The sequence below is a fragment of the Podarcis gaigeae genome (assembly GCF_964106915.1).
Source record: "Podarcis gaigeae genome assembly, chromosome: 10".
In the NCBI taxonomy this organism is placed as follows: Eukaryota; Metazoa; Chordata; class Lepidosauria; order Squamata; family Lacertidae; genus Podarcis; species Podarcis gaigeae.
In genome coordinates, this window is record NC_139686.1 from 75,561,585 (window position 1) to 75,576,534 (window position 14,950).

Consider the following 14,950-nt stretch of genomic DNA (forward strand, 5'->3'; position numbering starts at 1 on the left):
TATGATTATCATAAAATGTATGATTATCATATAAAGTATGATTATCATAAAATGTATGATTATCATAAAATATAAATAATTGAGCTACACTCAAGTTCTTGTGAGAATAAAAAAAAAACCTGTAAAGCATTTTGATACAGAAATACATCATTAGAATTTGAAGTGATCCTTTAGTCTCTTCTATGATGCTTTCGGCTTGTTGGTGTATCAATAAAAAGGTGGTAGACTAACGACCTATATTATAGCGGGAGAGTTGGAAGGCAGCCAGAGCGCTACTAGGCAATCAGCAGAAAAGCAGAGGTCTGAGACTGTGTCAAGTGAAAGTGGGGAGGGCAAAGGCCAGCCTCTCAGTCCCTGTTCTAGGAGATTGGATAAGATCAGAGGGCACAATGGGAAAGGCGGGAGTTTGATGTCCTTCCTGCTGTGGAAGGGGCAAAGACTCAGACTGACCAACTATTGTCAACACAAGCAGGTGAGAAGTCTGAATGTGTTTTGTTGTAAACAAACATACATAAGAGTCATTACTTCTTATTGGGGCTTGCTTGCCTGCCAGAGATCCTTACATCTCATTAAGACCTCAAGGTCAGTGTCAAACAGTAATCAAAGACATGTAATGGGAGCAGGTGCTGATTTCGTTGGGCGGAAGGGGTGAATGCTCATAATCAGCATTTCCTTAAAAACCTGGGCTGTGGCAAGCATAGGGAGCTCTCAGCATGGATGGTCAGCACCTGTTCGGACCTAGGAAGGTATTTTGCTTTCTCACTCAGCCTGCTAAGATTTATGTGCAAGTGTTTCAGTCAGCTAGCTAGAGAAGATTGTTTTTGTTATTTTTTAGCCTCTGAGCAGTCTTAATTTGTATAATCACTTGAAGCTTTTCCTTTTTCGGAGTTTGTTTTAATAAGGTTTCTTGTATGTTTTTATGGAACTTGTTCTTGCTTGAGTTTCTGAACCCTCCAATCTTGACTACACTTTTTGAAGTGGGTCATTCATCATACTGCTCCACCAAATGCAGAAGTTGCCTTTATCCTGTTTCTCCCTGCAAAAAGCTGTAGTTGTTTGGACTGTTCTGAGTCTGCAGTGAAATGAATGTTGGTGATGAAATACAGCCCCAGTTTTCTTTACCTCTCTTTTTTGAAACTGATACGGTCAGGTCATTGTTGTCATCGTCTTTCTTTTTGCTGCTCAAATCAATTGTGTTCACGGTTACAGTTGATCGGATTTCCTGCTGGGCCATTTTCATTCTATCATACAGAACTTTGAAAAACTTTTCCGATTTTTTCTGCTCATTCAGTTGCTGGTAAAAGGAATACTGAAGGGGGAAAGTAACCTTTTAGATATCAGCAGATTAATAATGGGGAAATATTTGCTATCATAGTACTGGACATACAAATAACATATTACAGCTTGGCAAACAAAGACTATAGGTGGTAGTTAATAATGTCTTATGCCAGAGAAAAAGAAAGCCCACATACCTTTAGAAATGTGCTTTATTTCCAGATCTGCATAACAGAGTCATCAGGATGAAATTGTTACCACTAGTGAGCACTAGCAAAATGCAAGGCTAATAGGTTATTTTTAATGGTGCCAAATAAATATTGGCGATGTCACTCAGAACACAAGGAATTCCTTTGTTTTGTCAGATCAAGGTTCACCTAATCCTTCATTCTGAATCCTACAGTAGAGCCCTTCAGCTTTGGGTCACTAGATGTTGTTAGAGCACAACTCCCATAATTCTGTGGCAGCTTTGCCAATGACCAGAGATGGTCAAAGAACAACTGGGGACCCAAGGTTGAACAAGGTTGTCCTACAGATACCCCTGGATGCTCACAACCAGAGTGTGAAGATAATGGCCTTTCCTTGTTGCTGGTCCCTAGCAGCTGCCTCTGAATGTGGAGGTTCTGGTTATGGAAATGGTTCTGGATATGATTGCTAACAGCAATTTATAGACTCGCTCTCCATGAATTTGTGTAATCCCCTTTCCCAGGTCTAAATTGGATATGTCCATTGATTTCAATGGGCACATTGGATACAGCCCACAGTATTCTAAATATGGCCACACCATATTTATAATACTTTTAAGTCCTTTTCCTAATAAATCCAACACTAGGTTTTATGTCATCACCGCCTCAGTGTTTCAATGAGCTTTTCATCATAATCACAATGAGGTTTTTTCCTGGTCACATACCTGGCTCAGATCAAATTATTCAGACTGAAACCTTTCTTTAAATTAATTGATTAACAAGCAGGGCTGGCACCAGACCCTCACCAACCCGTAGCACTGGAAGAAGATACAAGGCACTCTGAGGGCATGTGCATACATACATAATCAGAGAAATCAAGCCCCTGTGGAATTACACTAACCTATTTTGGTTAGACATACCATCTTCCCTGCAGCATCAAGCTCAGAGGAAACCAATTCTGTCAACGTTCAGCAGGTGCTGACCATGCTCAGCATTTAATTGGCTGGACCATATGCCATCACTAAGCCACCTCCCCTTCCTCAGTCAAAAGAGCAAAAAACTGATAAAAAAGCAACAACAGATCTGCCATGCAAGTGTGATATTTGGAAGGGCATTAGAGGGGAAAGAGCAGACGGTCTGCTAAAGCATGAGGGGAAGAGTACAGACATGCTGAATGGTAGGGGCTGAGGGGTCTTCAGGACCCCCAAATTTTTCAAGGAGGGGGCTGGGCTCCTCCAAAATCCTGTGGCCCGCTCTGCCTCCCTGCCAATATTGCACTGGGAGGAGAAGCCAGAGCCCAGCGGCCCCACTCTGCCTCCTCCTCACGCGGGGAGGAGCAGGCTGAGCGTGGATCCCATTTCTCACCAGGTCCGTGCAAACACCATCATTACAGCGGCAAGATACCTGTGTGTCCTGATCTGGCGAGTGAGTGCTCGGTGGGGGTGGGACATGTCACATGACATGCAACGTGACTCATCACATGACATGCCCACACAATGTGGGGAGGCAACTTGATGCCCTTGGAAGAGTAAAAGCCCTAGAGTGGCAGGCAATGCATGTCTCAGGAGGAAAGGCAAAGGGAAGAGAAGCTCACCTTGAAATGCATTGACTCCTGCTTGTGCATTTCTCTGTGTGCACCCTTAAGTTGTTTTCATATTTGAACAGGTTTTCAATATAGGCAGAAAGAACAAAGCAATACCAAGTAAGTACCTGGATCTGTGTGTTTCCACCTTCAAGCAATGCAATCCCAAGCAGGATGGCTTCAGAGAATATCCTGTCATTTTTGGTACTAACTATGACATCTGTGACAAGTTCTGATGCGCCTTCTTTATCCAGAAGGCACTGAATATCTTGCATTGAAACACCAGACTTATCTGAATCTTGTCCTGAAAAGCTACCTGGAATAAGATAAGATAAGATAAAATAAAATAAAAGCCAAGATTCAGATACATTCATTCTGAAATCAAATCATTCCTAGGTAAGTGTAATTGCCTAATTTTCTTGTATTCAATATCTGGCTATAACACTTGTGGACACACTATTATACTAACATACTAACATAAGAGAGTGCCACTTTTTAAAATAAAAGTAATCAAATAATCAACAGATTCTAATATGAATCAGGGCTAAGCTCTAAAACACAAGAGGGAAATGAAAATGAGAGCCATTCTCAGCATGTATAAAGTGCCGTACCCCAGGAGATATGCTGACTTGAGTGAGCTTGTTTTTTATTTAAAATTTTAAATCCCTGTGGTCCACAAATATGCTTTAGATTTACTAATGAAGAATGCATGTTCAAGAAATCTTAACAGCACAACTAAACTGGATTGAGTAACTGTAAGTATCCATCTTTTCTGGGGTGGGGTGGGGGCAGACCATAGCTCCGTGGTAGTGTACATTTTTTGCAAAGCATACACTCTGGAGCAGAGGTGGACAAACAGTCTGACTTGTAGCTTCCTGTGCCCCACTTTTCCTTTAGAACGTAAGAGGGGCTTTGCAAGATCAAGGAAATGTCTACCTCAACTGGCTTTCTTTGTTAGAAGATCAGCTACCAGCACAGGTGCTGCTATGGGATCCATCAGAAATAGGTCTATGCTCCTCCAAGAGATTGTTGTAAACTTTTGACCTAACCTGGCTCTACTTTAACTGCCCCATGTCCTGTAAATCTAATGTTAGTGGCAAGGTCAAGGCTGTGTGCATTCTGCCACTGTACAAAACCAAAGCATGCTGGATGCAGAATTCAACTTCCCGGGGATTTCAGCTTTTATTTTATTTTATTTTTTAAAATGTACATAAATTAGCTAAAAGTAGTCATCAGTCTCACTTAAATCAATAAAATTTTTGCTAGTTGTGACTAATTGCTGCTGCACTGTGCTGCAAGTTTCTAGCCTTCATGGCTTTGCAGAGAGGCCTGAAGGTATATGAAAAATGTCATAAAGATTTTCAGTGTTCAGGAAGCAGGGGCTTCAATGGCCACCAAATAGTTTCCCCCACTTTACTGGGAAATAACATAGATATGAATTAAGCAAAATAATTAAAACATCAAAATTGGCTTAACATGTTTAGTTTACAGAGGTCACAAATTTTAGTTTTGTCTTCTTGCAAAATTAGTGCAATTTTTGTATCAATACAGTTAAGTTCGTTTATAAATTTGTTCCTACCTTGGTAATGGACTGGATGAGAGCCAACAAACAGAAGCTCAATCCAGATAAGACTGAGGCACTGTTAGCGAGGGGTTCCCTAGACCAGATGGGTGGGAGGTCACCTGCTCTTGATGGGGTTACCCTCCCTCTGAAGGAGCGGGTACACAGCTTGAGGGTCCTCCTGGATCCTTTGCTCCCACTGGAGGCTCAGGTGGCCTCAGTGGCCCGGAGTGCCTTCCATCAGCTTCGGCTAGTGGCTCACCCTATCTGGGATAGCCTAACTACTGTTGTCGATGCTCTGGTAACCTCAAGGTTAGATTACTGCAATGTGATATACATAGGGCTGCCTCTGAAGATGGTTCAGAAACTTCAGGTACTGCAGAATTCAGTGGCAAGGTTGCTCACCAGAGCAAGATGGCTTGAGCATATTACACCAATCCTGGTTCAACTGCACAAGTTATCAATTCGTTTCTGAGCCCAATTCAAAGTGCTGGTTTTGACCTATAAAGCCTTAAACAGATCAGGACTGCAATACTTCTTTCCATATGAAACTACCCAGTCCCTGAAAATGATCTGAGGCCCTTCTGTATATGCCTCCTCCTCGAGAGGCCAGGAGGGTGGCAACACAAGAAGGGGGGCCTTCTCTGCAGTGGCTCCCCATCTATGGAATGCTCTCCCCAGGGAAGTTTGCCTGTTGCCTTCTCTCCAGGCAAAAATGTTACTTTTTAACCAGGCCTTTGGTTGATTTGATTGACATCCTATGTCCTTTTAAAATGGGGGGGGGGGGTGTTTGTTGTTTTTATTTTGATTACGTCTTTTGTGGTTTTATATTTGATTTTAGTCTGTGACCTGCCCTGAGACCTCCTGGTATATAAATTCAATAAATAATAATAAGTACATTTAGGCCAAAATCCAGTGTGGCACTGAGGGTGCTTAAGCCTGCTGAAATCAATGGACTTAAGTATGCTGCACTCTATGTTGGAGGGTGACATTGATTTTAAAATTAATCTTAGTGCTGAATGCACTAAGTTCTGTGTAAGGCTTTCAGGTCAGGTCAGGCCAGGTCAGGTCAGGTCAAAGCTAAGCACTTTAACCCTGTAATCTGATACCTTACTTATCTGAAAGTAAGTTCCACACTGTGTGTGCAACCCTTCACACTCCAGGGACTAAATCCCATTGAAGTCAATGGGGGTCAAAACTAAGCAGACATGTACAAGATTTCACAGAACATATTTGGTTTCCTGCACTGAATCAAGCCACAGTCCCCCTTGGTTTCAATAGGAGAGTTACTTTCTCTCATGGAAATCAAAGGGTGTGTATGCTTGATTTTTCAAATTGCATTTTTCCTTGCTTGAGACATATTCCATTTTGAACAGAAATAGTTTCTTATGTAGATGTTCAACAACTGATTTGTTAATTATAATTATTTACCGTACCTCCTCCTTGCATTGCTTTGCTGTAGTTGCTGGACAGAGGACCGTTGACACTGGTTCCATAGTCACCTTTAAAATAGCGATTGAGAAGTATTTTCCTCAGGTTGCTACCCTTTAAGAAGATAAAAACAGTAGGAAAAGTCACAGCTTTTGGTAAACACACCAGTAAGTAGTTTCATAGTCTTGGCTCTTTTGTTACCAGTGGCCTATAGCTCAGCAGTAGAACATCTGCTTTGCATGCAGAAGGACCCCATCCCCATCCCAGCATCTCTAGGCAGGGCCTGGAATGTCTCCTGTCTGAAACTCTGGAGAGCTACTGCCTGTCAGCATAGACAATACGGAGCTAGATGGACCAAAAAATGTGACTCAAGATATGCTCTTTTCATGCTCAGAATCCACAGGAAGATCTAATTCCTCCCATTCATATGCATACAGCCAGGAGGTGAATATATGAGCTATGAAAGAGGGAGGGGAGAGGAGCTGCTTCAGGTTGTGGCAGATGTTCTTCTGGAGACACCTAGTCTGGTGGTCCCTGGGGATTTTAACAACCATGCCAACATGACCTTACAAGGGGCTGCTCAAGACTTCATGGAAAGCATAGCCTCCATGGGGCTGCTCCAGAATAAATCTGGCCCTACTCTTAGCCGCAGACATGCCTTAGATCTGGTGTTTAGCGCTTTGGGCATGAGTTTGTTCACTTAAGTGGAACAAAAGAAGTGTCATGGTTAGATCACTTCCTGGTGCAACTAGACTTCTCAGTGACCATCCCCGATGCAGGGAGGTGGGACCGATTTGAATGGTCTGCTCTCACCACTTAGTGGATCCAAATGATTTTCAGAGAGTGGTGGGGGATGTATTATCCCGTGCTGATGGCCTCTCAGCTGATTCCCTGGTGGTACGCTGGAATGCAGAGTTAACCGGAGCTAATGACTGTCTGGGTAGGATTGGCAAGGATCAAGAAGACAGGTGATTGGTTTCACGCATCCAAGCAGCCTATCCACATTCTCTGAGATAACTTTATCTGCAGAAAAACTTTACAAAATCATTGCAGGAGATCTTGGGGCCCTCACTACAGTGATTTTGCTCAGATTCAGAAAAGGGTAGACTCCACCGTGGTGCAAGGCTGTGGAGGGAGAATGCCAGAGCTCTGTCTAGTCAAGTTGTACGGGATCAATTTCAACCTGTTACCTCTGAGGATGTGCTGCTTGGACAAGTGAAACCAATCACCTGCCTTTTTGATCCTTGCCCATCCTGGCTCATAAAATCGATCCTTGCCCATCCAGGCCCACTTAAAGAAGAGGTTATTAAAAAAATATCTTTGTGCCAGGCATTATAGCCAATTATTGCCCAGTCTCAAATCTTCCATTCCTGAGCAAGTTGATTGAGTGTGTGATCACTGAACAACTCCAGGCATGTCTGGAGGATGTGGACCATTTGGATCCCTCCCAATCAGGATTCAGACCCCATCATGGGACTGAAACCACCTTGGTATCGCTGGTTGATGATCTCAGTAGCGGAGGAACCCTCTCCGGCACCCAGGGTGTGGCAGCCCATACGAACTGCGCACGCGCGGCATCCCATACAGTCTCCATGCGAGAGGCAGCCTGTACAGATGCCCATATGGACAGCGTGCAAGAGCAGCAGCCTGTACGGACTGTGCACGCCCTTGGCTGCTCTATAGCTGGAGGGAGGCAGGGGCCATCTTTCCCCCCCTCCCCCAGAGTGGCACCCGGGGCAGTCTGCCTCCCACTTTGTACGGCCCTTGATGATCTCCGGCAGGCTAGGAACAGAGGTGAAAGCTGTTTCTTGGTTCTGCTGGATCTCTCAGTGACTTTTGATACCATGGTATCAAACTATGGTATCCTTCTGGATACCATGCAGTGGCTCCATGCCTTCCTCCTAGGCTGTGTCCAGAAAGTGGAGTTGGGAGATGAGTGTCTGAACCCCTGGACACTCACTTGTGGAGTGCCTCAGCGCTCTGTTCTCTCCCGCAAGCTTTTTAACATCAGGAGGTTTGGGCTGGGTGTTCACTAGTATGTGGATTATACTCAGCTCTACCTCTCCTTTAAACTGGAACCAGTGAAGGTGGTGAATGTCCTGTATGACGTTCTATGATTCAATGATACTCTGAGTAGGACCTATACATCCCACATGAACAAAGACTGCACCCTAGTGGTTTTCAACCCTGGGGTGCCTGCCTTGAATGATGGTCAGGGTAGCGCAGGTAACACCAACCTCTGTCCCTCTTTCCTTCCCTCCCTCCTCTGATGCCCTCTCATGTCTCTGCTTCCCAAAGGCTGGCACAGCTGTTTATTGCAGCAGCCTTGGCAATAAGATCCGCTGGCAAATGGTGCCTTTGGGAGGCACCTTTCTTTGGGGAAGAGGGAAGGGGTAGCTCACAGACCAGGGGTGGCAGCAGCAGGGGAGGAGAGAGGAGGCTGAGGGAACACTCCGCAAGGGAGGGTGTTTGGAAAAGGTGAGAGGCTGCCAGCTCTGCAGGCAAGGGGTGACATAACTGGGCTCCTGAGCCCCACAGGGGAGCCGCAGAAAGAATGGAGTTGGCTTAGGGAGCCGTGGACTCAAAGAGGCCGAAAACCTCTGCTGTACCCAATAACAGTGGTCTTCAACTGATGGGCCATGGCCTGATCCAAGGTGGGTTGCAACAGTAGCTAAGCAAATTAATAACAATGACAATGAGAAAGCAAACATACATCATGTTCATCTCAATGCTTTTATTCACATTTAGGAACACAAGTTCTCCCCATCTGCTGGTCACAGTGACTAGAATGACGTCTATAACGCTTAGCATTATATGTGTGTGGAATGTAAATAGCGCTCAGGTGACTCGAAGTTCTTATGTAACAACAGTAGGAGACATAGTATAGCTTTGAAGAGACGGCATAAGAGTCTTATTGTTACCCATTAATACCATTCTTTTGTCTCTGACAATAGTTGCAAGGGATATAAACAAAGGCTCAGGGAAGCAACAGTAATTTATATGTGGTTTTAAAGAGTTCTAAGAAACAAGCTCATTGACAGCAAGGGACAAATTTTCTAGGAGATCATTTCTAGGAGGAAAATAATGTTTCAGCGTAAGTCAAGAAGAGAATATAAAAATTTTGACTCCTGCATTCAGTTTTATTATATTCTAGGAGGGGACTACCCTCTTGATTTTGTAAGATTCCCCCCCCCCAAGGGGATATATATCAAGTCATCCTGGCTATACAGACACATATTTGAGTTTGTTAGATATTCTCTGTGAGCTACAATATACAAAAGGAAGTTTATTCTCTCTCACAATTGAAATCAAACATGTTTAAATGCTGTTGTGTACATTGTACCTCACAGCATAGTTGTATTTTCTTGGCAAGCTTGAAAAAAATGATCGGAATCTAGGGCCTGTTTTGGTGAGTTACGTCAAAGAGTGTATGCTCAACATTTTCAAGGCTATTAATGGCAGGAAGTATACAACTTCCTGGTATAAATAAGGGCTTTCTGCCCTTGCCTGTTCACTAGAACAGACCCTGCTGTGCTTATGGTTCCAGCTTCCTCCTACATCTAGATCTAGTTTCTTTATGTCCCCCTGCCTAGATTTGAAGACAGACACCCATTGTCAAAACCTTTGCTTCCTCTGTTTTCTCTAAATGTTGACAATTTGATTGAAGGACCTGTGCAAGAGCATTGTGGATACAGGCACCTATTGTCAAGCCCTGCCACTCATTTTTTTCCATTCCTCTGTTGTCTTCCCCAAGTGCTGAAACACTGATTGTATGCAACATGGGGCAGGGACCTCTGCATTGTGGGGAGTAGCCCAGGAGTCCTAGGATCTTTTTTTTTTACAGCAAAGGCGTGGAAGTGGCAAAAGATATTGGGTCCAGTAATTTCCCCCCCTTTGTGTGTGTGTGTGTGTGTGTGTGTGTGTATGCACTTGTGCCAGCAGGACCTCAGCCAAAGCTGCCCTGGCTGGTGCAGCCTAGGGAGAAGCTGCATCAGTCAGTGCAGCCTCCTCCTCCGATGGTGGGACAGACACAGAAGGGCCGCAATGGAAGGGGGAAGAAGACTCAGTGCCAAGGGAGATATTGCCCCACTCCATGCTCTGGTGTAAGTCAACTGACTCATGTCACAGGGTGGGATGAAGAAACACTCACCCTTTGGTCCTGTGCTCTGAGATATCCAGGACTGGGATCAGAAGCTAGGGTGGTTTCTTTCCATCCAAAATGTCTCTGTTAAAATGGGTCAGTTGCACGGTATGACCCCTTCCTTCCTTCCTTCCTTCCTTCCTTCCTTCCTTCCTTCCTTCCTTCCTTCCTTCCTTTTCCCATATAATTCCAAGCTGGGGCAAGGTCACAAATTTAACAACACTGACTTTGCATCCATCCTGCCTCTATTTAAATCAGTACAGGTTTCTGCCTCAACAGCCATCCCACAGGTCAATAGGTCCTTATAGTTGCAACATAAAGTCCAAAAACATGTACCAGATTTTCCAGCAGCTTCTCACAGAGAAAGGGGCCACTGACACAGCTCAGCTGCATCTCAAACTGCAAACATACAGATGTTTCAACTCCCCACGAGTAATGACACTATTCCTACTTATATTTGACATGCCTAGGTTTGTGGAGGATGTATAGGAAAATCACTAGGTCCAAACAGATCTTTCCTTTTTTCTCCACTTTTTTCTCCACTAGAAAGTGTAGGATGGAAGCCTGAACCCCTTGATAACTTTTAGAACATGTCCTTCAGTTTGTGACAAACACTGGGGCTCCAGCCTTGGGAAGGTGCACCAAAAGGAGCAGCAACTGGCCCAATCAAACAGATTTGAGCCACCTTCCCACTGGTTCTCCTCGCCATTGTGGTTCCCACCCTGCCTTTGCCAGCAACTTGCCGATCCAGATTTCTTGCTTTCCTCCCCACCTCCACTGACACAGACAAGGTGATTAGAGGAAACTTGTGGCCGAGCGAGCATGGCTGAAAGGCCTCCTTCATTAAAGGGGACGGGGCTGCAGGTGTCATGAGGGGAAGGGGACAAGTTCTCTTTTTGAGCAATGATGCTCTCTCTATCCGAGTTTGAACGCCTCTGGAGGGGCAGTTGCGCTGAGGGCTCAGCCAGCGGGTGGGACTGTCACCCCCTTCACTGTCAACAAGTGGTGGGGATAGGAGAAGTAGTTTCTCGGGAGAGAAGGACTGAGGGAGAAATGGGAGACTTTCAACTGGAGGATCTTCCCCTGTTGCTGCTGCTTCACTGAGAGACACAAACTGCTTTGTGTGAAATATGCTTCAGCAAATTTGCGAAGCTGAGCAGGAGGGCCGGGGAAGGCCATTTCTCTGCCTGCCAGCTCCCTTGCACCTAGCTACAGCTCCGCTCCTGGGTTGGGTCTGACCCAGGAGGCGGAGATAAGCAGAAGAACTGTGGCAGCGTTGCCACCCCTCTACTTGGCTGGTGCGTCCTGGCAGGCCTGGCCGAATGGAGGGGGTGTCGCACATGTGACACATCATGCACACTTGACTGCCCCCCCCAATGTTGGGCCCAACTTGTTTGCCTGATTAGTGGGTTGTTCCCTAGACCAGATGGCCTGCTCTTAATGGGGTTACAGTTCCTCTGAAGGAGCATGTTTGTAGCTTGGGGGTCCTCCTGGATCCTTTGCTGTTACTTGAGGCTCAGGTAGCCTCAGTGGCCCGGAGTGCCTTCCATCAGCTTCAGCTGGTGGCCCAGCTATGCCCATATCTGGATAGGGATAGCCTAACTACTGTTGTCTATGATACTGCCAATCACTTTTATTGGTTGACTCCCTGCTTGCAGCATCACAATGGAGGGCAACATATGTCTTTCTGTCTGTTCTCTCTCTGTTATCCTTATTTCCTCCCTTATACATCTGCATGTTGGGTGTATTCCACAATTCCTATTTATTTCAGTGGGAGATAACAAAACACATATAAAACATCAGTAACTGAAATAAACAGGAAGGAAACTTCAGCTGGATAGTGCTTTGTTTTTCTAGCTTTTATTACCACAAAAATTTGTATTTATACTGGACTGTGATTTGTTGAAATCACAGAAGCCAGAGAGAGTTTCAGTAAGATTTTCAGTGGTAAAAAAAACTGGATTACCCTGGATTGCTCATTGCCCCTGTTTTTAGAAGCAGCAAAATAATTCAGGCACTCCTCCAAAGGAGCTGGACAAAATTAGAAGCTTATAGTAGCGAAATAAAGTGCTCTGCTATAAAGAAAAGGCTAATTCACTTGAGAGCAGGCAAAAAAACAGCCAAAAACAGTCTAAACTTTCAGCAGAAAAACAAATTTGTAAATTTGTAAAAGAAACTGATAATGGATTGCAGTGTGCTGAGTTTCAGATGTGAAGCACAGAGTAGTTTTATCTGTCCAGAGGAAATTTGTCTTCATAGTGAAACCATGGAGTCTGCAATAAGCTGCAATCTTAAAATGGAAATGTGAAAAGACGCAGCAGGCATTCAAATGAGACCCTGTTAGGCGCTCTGCAGGTTTCAGGTTGCACCCAGGGGGGCTGGGAAGATGGAGGATACAGTGGTTGCTTTCTCTAAACTTTTTGCAAATCAGCTTGGAGAAACAGGAAAGAAACCTTTAGTTTAGGAGTAAGACTGTGGATTAAGAAAATTTGCCTAGAATAGTATAAAAGTCATGTGTTTCACCAGCGTGCAAGTTTATCCAGTTTGGGTAGTCTTTGTGGTGACTCCAGTGTGGGAAGAAACATTAAGAGGGACACCTTCTTAACCTTGTGCAGATTCCACAAATTCACATTCCGAATGAGCCAACAGGTTTGTGTGAAGTGGTGATTCAAGTGGGTAGCACCTGGAGTGAACGATGAGGTGAAGTAACTTGGACTCTCATGGGCATAGTCAATGGGGGGCAGCTGCCCCCCCCAATAATACAAATCAATACACATCTGAGGTTCTTCCCCACCTTAACAAAAGCCTGCCCCCCCCCAACAAAAATCCTGGCTACGCCTATGTGAACTTTATTCTTCTGCCTAAACAGCCAAGCCACAACATGTTCTACACACTAAAACAAATGAACACATTCAACAATTATGTATTTTGATAATGAATACTGTGAAGGTCCATCTGGCTACCTCAATGTTAATCTTACATCAGGAATAAGTCTGCTATGTAAACATTCTAACACTAATTTTTACCCTCCTGTGAGTCTCTGGATCATACATAAATTTCCAATAAAGCTGGTGGGTTTTCCCCCTATATTGAAAGCTACAGCATGTGTCAGGAATGTGTGCTGGGCAAGAACAATGCCAAGGTCACATGCATTTATACTACTTTAACCGTCTCGCCTTCCTACAAAAAATCCTGGGAATTGTAGTTTGTTAAGGGTACTAGTGAATGTAATTTTTACTGTGATACTGCTAGAAGTACCTCAGGAGTGTGATGGATAGACAGTTGGGAAACTGACAGAAAGTACCACCTTGGTTAGGAACCAAAGTAATAAACTGTAACGCTGCAACAACTAAGTTAAGGAACTGAAGTGAAATAACTGGAAATAAGCTGAACATTTACTAAATAGTCTATAAACCTGCAACATTTGAGGAGCAACAACTGAATTAAGCAATTGACATTTAAAATGTCAAAGGGACAATACAAGGATGCCCCTTGCCACCATTATTGTTTATTTTAGTATTAGAGGTTCTGGTGAGAAATATAAGAACAGAAGAAACCATCAGAGGAATAAAAGTAGGAAATAAAGCATATAAATTGAAACCATTCGCAGATGACCTTGTGATAACAGTTGAAGACCCTATAACCACATTACTGAAAGTATTAGAAAAAATACAGGAATTTGGACAAGTATCAGGTTTTAAATTGAATAAAAATAAGACAGCTTTTAGAGAAGAATATTTCAGAGCAAGATAAAAAGGAGATACAGCAGAAGACAGAGAAACGTTTATATAAAAAAGTTAAATATTTGGGAATATGGTTCGCAGCCAGGAATATTAACATATTTCAAGATAACAATGAAAAATTGTGGAAATTATAGAAGAAGAAAAAATGGGATGTCATATGTATACAAGAAACACATATATCCAAAACTCATATAAGGGTGTTAAAAAATACGAGACTAGGACAGGAATATATAGCATCTGGAACGGAAAGAAAGAAGGGAGTGGTCATCTATGTAAATACAATGTTGAAATCTCAACTGTTATTGCAAGATGATGAAGGTAGAGTACTTGGAGTAGAAATACAAACAAAAGAAGGGAAAATCATAGTGGTGGGAATATATGCTCCGAATAGTAAAAAAAGATGATTTTTTTTAGAAAATTGGAAGAGAGATTATGGGATTATGTGGATGAAAATATAGTAATTATGGGAGATTTTAATGGGGTGACATTGATAGAAATGGACAGAACGCAAAGAGACAAAATGTCGAGTTCAGGTAGATTACCACTCTCCTTTTTCCACTTGAGAATTTTAATTTATGCGATCCCTGGAGAACAAAAAATCCAAGTGCTAAAGACATAACCCACTACTTGGAGGCGAAAAAATCTGGGGGATGAATCGAGGCAATATGGCTATCAAAAAAGTTGATGTTGAGTTTAGAAAAAGCAGAGATACTGAATAGATCGATATCAGATCACAATCCAGTATCGGTATATATGAAATTTCAAAATCATACTAAGGGAAGGTGGAGAATGAACGAGGAGGTATGGAGAGATGATCAAAGGGTTAAAAGGGCTAAGGAAATATTGAAAGAATTCTATGAAATAAATGAAAATCAGGATACAGATAAAAAAATGATTTGGGAAGCGAGTAAAGCCTATATGCGAGGGTATGTAATACAACAAATGGGAAGGATAAGGAGAAATAAAGATAATAATATTATGGAAATAAATAAATAAGAGAGAAAGAAAAAGATTTAGTGAAAAACCCAAAAA

General features: G+C 43.3%; 1 protein-coding gene across 7 annotated transcripts in view; it reads right to left on the minus strand.

Moving 5' to 3' along the window:
- The window catches only part of ITPR2 (inositol 1,4,5-trisphosphate receptor type 2), a 322,485-nt gene that overhangs the window by 74,420 nt on the left and 233,115 nt on the right, over window positions 1–14,950 (minus strand). For all 7 annotated transcript variants that reach the window (XR_014555821.1, XM_083701231.1, XM_083701230.1 and 4 more), the window contains 3 exons: window positions 6,040–6,148; window positions 3,171–3,358; window positions 1,123–1,309 (listed from right to left, as the gene is read on the minus strand). Coding sequence is in view for 6 of the 7 variants with exons in the window: in XM_083701231.1 (XP_083557357.1) it covers window positions 1,123–1,309; window positions 3,171–3,358; window positions 6,040–6,148 (484 nt within the window). In the remaining variant the exon portion in view is untranslated. The remainder of the gene's footprint in view (window positions 1–1,122; window positions 1,310–3,170; window positions 3,359–6,039; window positions 6,149–14,950) is intronic.